This window comes from Podarcis vaucheri (assembly GCF_965113315.1).
Source record: "Podarcis vaucheri genome assembly, chromosome: 1".
Classification (NCBI taxonomy): Eukaryota; Metazoa; Chordata; class Lepidosauria; order Squamata; family Lacertidae; genus Podarcis; species Podarcis vaucheri.
The window spans coordinates 22,094,169-22,106,345 of record NC_138759.1 but is presented as its reverse complement, the minus strand read 5'-3'; the positions used below and the strand labels follow the sequence as shown (position 1 = coordinate 22,106,345).

Below are 12,177 nucleotides of genomic sequence, written 5' to 3'. Positions count from 1 at the left end.
CCAGTCGCAGACGACTCTGGGGTTCCGGCGCTCATCTCGCTTTATTGGCCAAGGGAGCTGGCATACAGCATACATGGGGCCACATGACCAGAGCAGCGCACAGAAACGCCGCTTACCTTCCTGCCAGAGTGGTACCTATTTATCTACTTGCACTTCATGGTTTCAAACTACTAGGTTGGCAGGAGCTGGGACCAAGCAACGGGAGCTCACCCAGTCGCGGGGATTCGAACCGCCGACCTGATCGGCAAGCTCTAGGCTCTGTGGTTTAACCCACAGCGCCACCCGCATCCCATCTGGGTGGGTACCAGGAATGATTAATGCTTCATTGGAAGGAGAAAAGGTACCATCTGCCTTGAAGGAAGGGATAGTACTCTCCCTGCACCCAGAAGTGTTAAACCACTATTGTCCAGTGGCAAATATCTCCTTTCTACTCTATTCCGAACTTAAAAATGGAAAGCGTAAAGCTGATGGTCAACAAAATAGATTTAAAGACTCTCTCAAGGCAAATCTAAAAAAATGCAGTATAAACACCGACAATTGGGAAACACTGGCCTATGAACGCTCCAATTGGAGAACAGCCTTTACCAAAGGTGTCATGGGCTTTGAAGACACTCAAACTCAGGACGCAAGGGAGAAACATGCTAAGAGTTGATCTTGTGCTAAGTTGATCACCGTGATCAACTCCCACCCAGAAACCTATGTCCCCACCTGTATATGCGGATCCAGAACTGGCCTCCACAATCACATATGGACTCACCATTAATACCATGTTCTTGGGAGACAATCTTACTCGGCTACGAGTGATCACCAAAGAGGAAGAAGATCCCCTTTTTGGACAAGTACTTTAGAGATGGTGGTGGTCAAGTTCCAGGCATCCTTGGAGGAAGCTAATTACTTAGAGCAATTCCTGTCTGGCTTCAGGCCATGTCATGGCACTGAAACTGATTTGGTTGCCCTTGTTGTTGATATTTATCAAGAGAGAGATGGGATGGGGAATGTGACACTGCTCAGTCTCCTTGATCTCTTGGCAGCTTTTGATACTGTTGACCACAGTATCCTTCTGAGGCATTTCAAGGAGTTTGGGGTTAGGGCACTGTAGTTCCATCCTTGTCTCCAGAGCCTAGTGGGTGGTCCCCTAGATTTGATGGATGGGAGGTTGCCTGCTCTTGATGGGGTAACACCCCCTTTGAAGGAGTGGGTATGCAGTTTGGGGGCATTTCTGAATCCATTGCTATCACTTGAGGCTCAGGTGGCCTCAGTGGTATGGAGTGCCTTCCATCACCTACTTAATCTTGTAAAAAGTCCAATAACATACCATGAAATACCCAAACTGACCACATTTATATACGTACTTTGTCAATCTTCACCTTGGCACCTCCAGTAATTCCAGTCAGGTCAGCGTTGGGAGTAAAGACTTCGGAAATGCCCAGCCTAGGCAACAAATCTTTGAGATCGTAGGATGTAGCCATTGATAATTTGGGGATGGATAAATAAAATTGCGTTCTGAACAAGAATCAAAACGTTAAAAGATAGGCGATAAGAAACTTTGTTTAGAAATATGCAGCATTTATGGCTTCAGGTCTACATCAGGTCTACTTAAAGGGAAGCATTTTGCAGTTTGTTTTCGGGTGTATCCAGAGGCGTCGTGTGGGGAGGGCCAGGGACTGAAGCCCCAGGTGCATGATTTGGCAGGGGCGTGAACCAGGTGTCAGCTTGCAGGCACCTCTACCCTGCCTGACACTGGGGGGTCTTGCTGCCGTGCTGCAAGTCTTCTTGCTGAATGGCAGCATTGGGGGGGGTGGTCTGGCCCTGTGTGAGCGAGTGGGCAAGTGGTGCAACGTGGCCCCATGAACCCTCCACACCCCACACCCACTCAGTGGTGGCAGCAGCAAGGGTTGGGCTGGTGTGCTGGGTTTCACACCCAGCCCCTGGTCCCACATGCATGCAAACAAAACATGCAACACCACTGAGTATATCAGTTCTGATTGTGTTCTGTGTTTCTTTGCTGCTGTCAAGAGTGGGAGGAGAATAGCTTACTAAATCCTACAGGAATATGGTGAGCATATACTGCTAACCAAATGAATCTTGTACTTGGAGAGCAGAGCACAAAGTTCTAAGCTTCATTGCAGGTAAGAGAATCTTACAAGCGTCTTTTCCTGCTGACCCAGTGAAGGAAAATAGGATGGTGATGAGTGTTCATGACTCCTAAAGCATCTTGAAACATTAGGTAGGCAAATCCTACCACTAGAGGGAGGGCCCTTATCATTTTCACAGTAGCCCCTAACTGGCCCCAAGAAACCTCTCTCTTTTTTTGGCCTCCTTCATACTACTGGGAGTCATTTGTTTGTAGTGGCAATGCTTGATTGCTTTAATTGGCTGTTAGTCTGGGCTGGAAAGGAAAGTGAGGAGATGGCAGGGAGTAAATAACTGAGGCAGTATTGGGTTAAGGGCAACCTTTGGTCACCTTATTCAGACTTGTACTGGGTCATTGGAAATAAACTTTAGGCTTGGAATGCACATTTGGGGGCAAGGGGGGCAGTTCCAGTAGGGCTACTGTGCACTTGTCAAGCTCACCAGGAAACTTAGAGAAAGAAGGAAGTATCCCTTCCAATTATTTTATCTGCATCACTGAGTATCACCTGTAAAGATGCCCTGCTGTCAGGAGTGACACAATTTTAGGGAACTTGTCTTCATACACCACATTTTGCTCAGGCTAAGTATAATTTGTTTTGCAGGTCCCCTAAAGGGTCATATTAAATAAACATAATTGTTTTCACCACAGTTAGTTTCTTGGCTCTTCTGTTGGTGTGTTGGCAGAGTCCTTTGCAAATATGTCCTCCTTGATTTAAAAACAGATGCCTTTATTCCATGCATTAATAAATACTAATTACTACAGGGACATATAGAAACAGCAGAGAAAAGGCTTACCCTGCTTCTAAAGATTTTCTCCATTTGGACAAAGTTTCCCCTTTCAAACCATCCTCAACTTTCTCCAGTTTGCCTTTGTCAGGCAGAATGAACCAGGCAACAGCACCTCCTTTGTAAGGAAGTTCAATGACCCAGCAGGAAAGACTTTCATCACGCACATGTCTAAAATAGTCAGTTTTCTTCATCATGTTGACTTTCACAGTTGTCTTGTCATCAACAAAAAAATCTTCTTTTTCGGTATTTCGAGGAATGAATGGATTTTCCCACTCATCTTAGAAAAAAGGAAGAGTTAGTTGCCAATTTGAGAATTAACCTTCAGCCATGTGTATGAAAGCAGTGTGTTGAATCAGGAGAGTGCAGACAAAGGAGAAAGATTGCCAAGGGTAAGTCAACATGCTATTGGTATTTCAGAACATGCCCAATCGCCTTCTAAATCCAGCCCGCAGATGGTCAGCGTAGTTTTTACATGAGTAGAATGTTTCTTTTTATTTAAAACGCATCTCTGGGTTATTTGTGGGGCCTGCCTGGTGTTTTTACATGAGTAGAATGTGTGCTTTAATTTAAAATGCATCTCTGGATTATTTGTGGGGCATAGGAATTTGTTCATTCCCCCCCCCTTCAAAATATAGTCCAGCCCCCCACAAGGTCTGAGGAACAGTGGACCGGCCTCCTGCTGAAAAAGTTTGCTGACCCCTGTTTCAGAAGATAGCAAGGGAGATAAGAAATGGGAATAGTGGGGTCTCATGGGCCCAAACGTGGACTGAGTCAAGGGGAGCTGCTTCCTGTCTGGTAGATAAAAATCCAGGGGCAGGGACCTTGGTGCCCTCTGGATGTTGCTTGAGTTCACCACCATCAGTGTCAGCCAGTGTGCCCAATGGTTAGGGATGGTGGAAGATGTAGCCCAAAAACATTTGGAAGCCTGCAGGTTAGCCATCTCAGCCTCATCCCGTGCCCTTTTCTAATGCTGCATTGAATGCTACATATTTTGGGACGTTCAACAGTTTTCAAGCCACCCCTTAGCAACTGGTAACTTGGCAGGCAATGATGACAAAGTTATGTACTTTAGTTAGCAAAGCTTCCTTTGTTTTGAAGGTATACTCCTTGCAACCCAGCCAGATGGGTGGGGAATAATAATGATGATAATGATAATAATAATAATAATAACGGAACAATTCATAGCCTTAAATATTGATTACTTATCTTTCTTCAACATACCTTTGAAGTAGATATAGTTCACAAGAACCATCATGGTGCTTGGATCTAAGCCTCTTACTACTTCGCGTATTTTTCCTTTAGTGTTGGCCTTCACAAAATTATTTATCTGCTTTTCAGCCACTACATTGTCTTTGAAGTTAACAGCAAAGATCTCAGATTTGTAGAAACTTTGGAGATCCTTATTGTACCTAGTGGCTATTTTGATGCCCTTAGCTAGGTACAAGCCGTTCCCCATGTTCACTATGCCTTGATGATTTGAACTGGTCAGCACCTTGAGGAGCTCTTGAAATCCTTTATGTATCATGCTTGTGTCAATTTTCTCCAATCCAAGTCCTTTGTAAATTTGCTTTTCGGTGTCTCCTTTAGCACCCATGCCGATAATTGAAAACGCCATGGAGATACTCATAGGGGAGAAGAAGATATTTTTGCCACCCTGGAGTGAAGCTACTTGTCTGGAGACCTTTCTGGCACCTTGACGTGAAGTTATGAGTTTGGAGAATTTAAGGGCAAAGTCATCAATTCCGGAAACAAGCCTTTCTTGAACTGAATCTTTACCTCCATAACCATTGTGGACTTGAAGGACAATCAGTAACAAGGAGAGGAGGATGGTTGGTTTCATTGCAATTTGAGATTCACTAAAAAGAAAACGCAAACACCACCAGACAGAATGTATTAGCACTCTCCTATGGAAATATACTTGAATAATTCATTTTGGTCAAAAGCAAAATTTACTGGGAATGAGTCATCCTCATGTGTTGCTTGTGGCATAGTTCTACAGAACTATGTAACAGAAATACATACAGGTCCCACAATGCATTCCCTCGAAATCATTTATTAGGTGAGTGTTTGCATATAACAAGTTGACAGTTTTCATTATTTCCTTTGGGAACTTTTCTAATCAGGGATTTGTCCAATCCCTCTCTCCATTCTCCCCAAGGTTTCTTCCTGAAATGACTGCTACCAGATAGCAAAGAACAAAGAAGTAAGGAACTGGGAAAAATTTACCTGTTTAGATAGCTGAATCTGCATAGTGCATAGCAAGGTTTGGGCATAATTCCTTATGTTTGGATAAGTGAATTTTCACATATGGAGCAGGCAGGTAGTGGTAACCGCATGTAATTTACTTTGTATACAGAAGGATATATGAATCTCTATCATATATGCCTTTCAGAATTTATAATAATTTGGAGCCAAATTCAAATTTCTTAACTACTTCCACTAAATAATTTGGTTCTACACAATTAAGTGCTTAAAAAAATTCCAAGGGAGAGACTTGCTAAAGTGTTTTTGTTATGTACTATGCTTGGATCCTAGAAAAATAGGCAAGTAGGATCCTAGAATGCAACAACTGATTGGCCTGCAGGAAAAGATCAATCAGGCTCCAGGAGGGAAGCAGAATCAGGACTCATTGTGTAAATAATGTATATTAAACCCTGAGATTTGGGGAGCAATTCAATCACTGTTTTACAAGCTGCAATAAAAAGCATGAAATCACTACAGGACTCCGAGTATATTTCAGTTTTGTTTTTGATTTGCTTTTGCTTTTTTACTAAAATGAAGAATGTTTGATGATTTTCTTATTGGATCAGTCATTCTTTGCCCTGGAACAAAATCAGTTTGTTCTAGGTATATATAGCTGCCAATAAACGTTTTTAATCCATTGACCAGACTGGCCATAAAGATGTTATAGTTTAGATTTAACAAAGAAATCAGTTGGTATGAGTCAAAATTAGTGGGGCTCATGTGGGGTGTAGAAATAGCTACTATTCTTGAATGCTTCTAAGTTGTTTGTTAAAACTATGTTGAATTCTCCTACTAGCTACATATGTGGTGTGTGCAATTGTACATACAGTGGAGTTCATTTTTACTTCTTTTCCAAAAATTCCAAGTTTATGGCTCCTCCAGCTACCCTGCTAGAATCACATGAAGCACTTCCGGCACCTAGGAATCAGCTGCTGGGTTTCCAATTCTCACAGTATTTGGATCTTAGCAGACAGCCGCCTTACTGTGCCCTGATTGGTCCATTTGCTTTTCTAAAATAAATAAATTGTGATGAATTAACACTTCATCAGCTGGGGTTCCCTCTAGTTCATCATCCTTGCCAGTGATGTAGCCCATCATCCACAACTGGCTTGCCTTATATTTTGTCTTCCTCAAAACCAATGCAAGGTGTCCTAGTTTGGGGACTGTCCTGAGCTGCTTCAGCCACTCAGGCAGCTTCACCAGGCCCTGATGTTAAATGCCAGCTTTTAGAGTCAGCCACTTCTGCAAGGGGGCAGGTGGCCTGATGTTAACTTGTACCTCTCCCCACTCACACGCATTCAGCTACTTGTCTCTGCCCCACGTGCCTCCTCCTGCTTTCCCCTGCACTTTCATTGTCTAGTTCTACTTCTCCCCTCCTTAATTTGGAAAATCATGAACATTTTCACCCTGTCCTTTTTGGATGGTGTATTGTGAACAATTACTTTTCAGATCCTTTTTATACATACCTAGGTTTCCCCCCAAAACGTCCTGTAGTGCCTCTTATTACTTTGGCACTTGCTCCTTTGGGCTGAGATGTTTGCTCTTGCTTCTTGCTTGTAGAGTAAGCTCTCTTCTCCCTAGGTTGCCTTCCATTTATGACCCTGGCTTGCTTCTACCTGCTGCTGCAGCAGCCAATTGGGTAAGGACACCTACCTGGTTTCTATCTGATGCTGTGCCAGCTGATAAGATCACAATCTTATGGTTTGAAAAACACAAATATGTGGTGGTACCAGTTCCAATGAGCTGTAGTTAAACAGTGGGATTTAGGAAAACTTAGCCCCCAGAGTTTTGCCAGCGAAGTTCAAAGTGAATTGTCATTGAGTAAAGATTAAAGGGAGGATGAACTTCGTTTCATCACTCCAGAGATTGCAAAAACCGTGAACTAAAGTGTGATTTCATTCCATGGTTTGAAAAACACCAATATGTGGTGGCCAAGCTACTGAACTGCATCCAGTTCTAGTGAGCTGTAGTTTAATAGTGGGACTTATGACAGCTCTGCCCCCAGAGTATGGAGAGTTTTGTCAGTGGAGTGCAGAGTGGCTTGTTGTTGTTGCTGGTATCCATATGTCTCGTGAGACAATGGAGTGTGCCTCAGGGGGCAAAGTCAAACCGCTGTGTTAGCAGCACCAAAGTGACTTCCCTGGGGTGCAATCCTAGGCAGTGTGATTAAAGGGAGGATGTGCTTAGTTACATACATACATACATGATGCTGGTTAAACCACTGAGCCTCTTGGGCTTGCTGATTGGAAGGTTGGCGGTTCAAATCCACACAACAGGGTGAGCTCCCATTGCTCTGTTTTAGCTCCTGCCAAGCTAGCAGCTCCTGCCAACCTAGCTAGGTTCCGCTACGTGGGGGTGGAGGAAGGCGGTGTGGTGTGTGGCGGCCACCCCAGGTGTCACCACTGAAGGGGTGACAAAATGGCAGGCGGCCCTCACCTCTGGGCCTGCAACACGTCCGAGCCACACGTCTCTCCTTGGAGTGATGTGGTGGCTTGGGTGCCAGCAGGCTCCATGCTGTCCCAAACAGTCAGCCCACCTGTAGGGTGGCTGAGTGGGAGGAGACAGGCAGACTCCTTGGAGGCCCTGCAGAGCATCCTGCCCTGGCTGGCCCCGCCCCTGCTGGTGACTGGCCCCGCCCCTGGGCACAGGGCACACACGCCACCCCAGGCACCCAATCGGCTTGCTCCACTGCTGCAGCTGCAGCAGGAAGGTAAATGGAATTTATGTGTGCTCTGGCACTCATCCCACTGTTCCATTACTCCAGAAGTGGTTTAGTCAGGATGGCCATATGACCCGGAAAGCTGTCTATGCACAAGCGGCAGCTCCCTCAGCCTGAAAGCGGGATAAGTGCCGCACCCCATAGTCGCCTTTGACTGGACTTAACGGTGCAGGGGTCCTTTACCTTTACCTAACCTACCTACCTACCTACATCCATAGTTGTATTTGTATCCCACCTTTGCACAGTTCAAACCATGCTCAAGGCGGCTTAACATAGCCCTTCTGTTAATACAATGCTTTCAACTTGCAGTTCAGTATAAAACCAATTGTAAACTAGTTTGAGTTCTAAAGCTTCCATAGGAAATTCTTTAATTTGGACCTTATACCATATTTTTTGCTCTATAAGACTCACTTTTTCCCTCCTAAAAAGTAAGGGGAAATGTGTGTGTGTCTTATGGAGCGAGTGCAGGCTGTGCAGTGATCCCTCTTGCTGTTCTGGCTTCTGAGATTCAGAAAATATTTTTTCCTGTTTTCCTCCTCCAAAAACTAGGTGCGTCTTGTGGTCTGGTAGAGCGAAAAATACGGTGCTTTATGTTCAAGTATCAAGAAACCTGCCAGCCTAAGATCAGAACTTTCTTTTTTTAAAAAAAATAATATTTATTAGTTTTCAAACATTTTAAACAATACAAAAAAAACAACACAATACAATACAAAAACACTGCATAACACTAACACATTAAACTAACAAAACAACAAAAAACACATCAAACAACATCAAATTAACATCAAACAATTTCAATATCTTATCTTTCATTCACTTATTTCAATGACCTCCTCACACCTCCCTTTTTGTATTCCACTTCTGTTAACTGTTTCAGCAATTCCTTTCCATCTTCCTCTGTTTTCTATCCTATAATTATCTTAACACATTCTAACCTTATTTTTTCCTTTAATACTCTATTAATCTATTTATATTTAGTTCCTTATAACATTTCTACTAAAGCCATATAACTTCATTCCAACATTTTTCTAACATTCATTAATTTTACAGCATTTCTGTAAATAGTCTTTAAACTTTTTCCAATCTTCTTCCACCGACTCTTCTCCCTGGTCTCGGATTCTGCCAGTCATTTCCGCCAATTCCATGTAGTCCATCAACTTCATCTGCCATTCTTCCCGGGTGGGTAAATCTTGTGTCTTCCAATACTTTGCGATGAGTATTCTTGCTGCTGTTGTTGCATACATAAAAAAGTTCTGTCCTTCTTTAGCACCAATTGGCCGACCATGCCCAGGAAAAAGGCCTCTGGTTTCTTCAGGAAATTATATTTGAATACCTTTTTCATTTCATTATAAATCATCTCCCAGAATGTCTTAATCCTTGGGCATGTCCACCAAAGGTGAAAGAATGTACCTTCAGTCTCATTACATTTCCAACATTTATTGTCGGGCAAATGGTAAATTTTTGCAAGCTTGACTCGTGTCACGTACCACCTATAAATCATTTTCATTAAATTTTCTCTTAGGGCATTACATGCCGTGAATTTCATACCTGTGGTCCATAACTGTTCCCAGTCAGCCATCATTATGTTATGTCCAACATCTTGTGCCCATTTAATCATAGCTGATTTCACCATTTCATCCTGAGTGTTCCATTTCAACAGCAAATTATACATTCTTGACAAATTCTTAATTTTTGGATCTAACTATTGTGTTTCCAATTTTGATTTTTCCACCTGGAAACCAACTTTTTTGTCCAAATTGTATGCCTCCATTATTTGATAATAATGGAGTCAATCTCGCACTTTGTTTTTCAATTTTTCAAAGCTCTGCAATTTTATTCTGTCTCCATCTTGTTCCAGAATTTCCCAATATTTTGGCCATTTGGCCTCCATATTTAGTTTTTTCTGTGCCTTCGCTTCCATTGGTGACAACCATCTTGGGGTTTTCTTTTCCAACAAATCCTTATATCTTATCCAAACATTAAACAATGCTTTTCTAACAATATGATTTTTAAACGCTTTATGTGCTTTTACCTTATCGTACCACAAATATGCATGCCAGCCAAATGCATTGTTGAAACCTTCTAAATCCAATAAGTCAGTGTTTTCAAGAAGCAGCCATTCTCTCAGCCAGCAAAAAGCAGCTGATTCATAATAGAGTTTAAGGTCTGGCAGGGCAAATCCACCTCTTTCTTTGGCATCAGTTAATATATTAAATTTTATTCGGGGCTTCTTACCCTGCCAAACAAATCTGGAAATATCTTTCTGCGACTTCTTGAAACAATCCATCTTATCCAAAATTTGCAATGTTTGAAACAAAAACAACATCCTTGGCAACACATTCATTTTTATCACAGCAGTTCGGCCTAACAATGATAACTTCAAATTTGTCCATATTTCTAAGTCCTTTTTAACTTCAGTCCAACATTTTTCATAATTATCCTTAAATAAATTCACATTTTTAGCAGTCATGTTAACCCCTAAATATTTCACTTTCTTAACCAATGTTAATCCTGTCTCCTCCTGAAACTTCTCTCTCTCATTCACAGTTAAGTTTTTCTCTAAAACCTTAGTTTTCGTCTTGTTCAACTTAAAACCTGCTACCTGTCCGAATTCTTGAATCAGTTCCAATACCCTTTTAGTACTAGATTCTGGTTCCTGTAACGTCAATACTAAGTCATCAGCAAATGCTTTCAGTTTGTACTTTTTAGCTCCCACTTGTATACCTTTAACCTCTTGGTCCTTTCTAATCATATTTAACAAAACCTCAAGGACTGATATAAAAAGCAATGGAGAAATTGGGCAACCTTGTCGTGTCCCTTTCTCAATCTTAAACTCTTCTGTCACTACATTATTCACAATTAATTTTGCCTTCTGTTCTGAATAAATTGCACCTATACCATTTTCAAAACCTTGACCTACCCCCATCCCCTGTAGATTTTTCTTCATAAAACTCCAAGAAATGTTGTCAAAGGCTTTCTCTGCATCCACAAATATCAAAACTGCCTTAGTATTGATATTCACTTGTAGCTTTTCTAGAATATTAATTATATTCCTCATATTGTCAGACAGATGTCTGCCCGGGAGAAAGCCTGCTTGGTTTTTATGAATTTCTTCTACTAACACCTTTTTTAATCTTTTAGCCAAAATATCTGCAAAAATTTTGTAATCCACATTAAGCAGTGATATGGGGTGGTAGTTCTTGAGCTGTGTCTTTTCAGTCTCTGTTTTCGGTATAAGTGTAATGTAAGCTTCCTTCCACGACTCTGGTGCCTTTCTCCCTTCCAATATTTCATTGCAGACTTCCTTCAATGGTTGAATTAACCATTCTTTCAAAGATCTGTAATATCTTGAAGTCAAACCATCTGGTCCTGGAGATTTACCTAATTGCATGTTCTGAATGGCCCCTTCCACCTCCTGATCCGTTATTTTGTAATTCAACATTAGCTGTTTTTCCCGAGAGATTTTGTATAGTCCATTTATTTTCAAAAATCGATCAATGTCCATTTCTTTCTGCTTCTCCTGTGTATAAAGTTGTTTAAAATACCTCTGAAAACACTTCCTAATCTCCACTGGGTTCTGTATATTCTTTCCTTCAACTTCCAAATTCATAATAGTATTAATTTTTTGTCTTTTTTTCATTTGCCAAGCCAACAATTTTCCACACTTATTTGCCGATTCAAATCTCTTTTGCCTCATTTGTTTAATCTTCCATTCTATTTCCTGATTCATCAGCTTCATATAGTGTACTTGGTATAGCTTTATCTCTTTCAGGATCTCCTGTGACTTTGGTTTTACTCTCAGTTTCTTCTCTCCTTCCTTTATTTTCCCCAGGATTTTATCCTTTTTTTCATTCTGAATTCTCTCCTTAATTGCATTCTGTTGTATTAGGAATCCTCTCATAACCGCTTTGCTTGCATCCCAAATTACTCTTTTTTCCACTGTAGTATTCATGTTTATCTCAAAATAGTCTCTTAGAGTTTTTTGGGCCTTCTTGGTCACCTCTTCATTCCTGAACAAAGTATCATTCATCTCCATCTAAAGGAACCCATTGGCGTCAATTTCATTTCCATCTTCACAGCATTATGGTCAGAACAAGTTTTGGGGCAAATCTCCACTTTGCTGATCTTCGGAGCCAATCCCCTGGTTACCCAGATTTGGTCAATTCTTGTCCATGTCATTTTAATCTCAGGGGGGGGGAGATCAGAACTTTCTTGAAAATAAAACAAAACTGTTGATTTCTACGTGGCCAAAGTCATTTCTGAATATAATATGACCGGTTATCAAGTATTAT

General features: G+C 41.6%; 1 protein-coding gene across 1 annotated transcript; it reads right to left on the bottom strand.

The window, feature by feature from the left end:
- Nucleotides 1-1,340: 1,340 nt before the first annotated feature.
- LOC309539970 (alpha-1-antitrypsin-like) lies at nt 1,341-7,679 on the bottom strand (the record flags this gene model as incomplete). Its single annotated transcript, XM_082236492.1, has 4 exons — nt 1,341-1,503; nt 2,929-3,199; nt 4,144-4,778; nt 7,603-7,679. 4 exons carry the CDS (start codon nt 7,677-7,679, stop codon nt 1,341-1,343), a joined length of 1,146 nt encoding a protein of 381 aa, XP_082092618.1.
- Between the last annotated feature and the right edge of the window lie 4,498 nt (nt 7,680-12,177).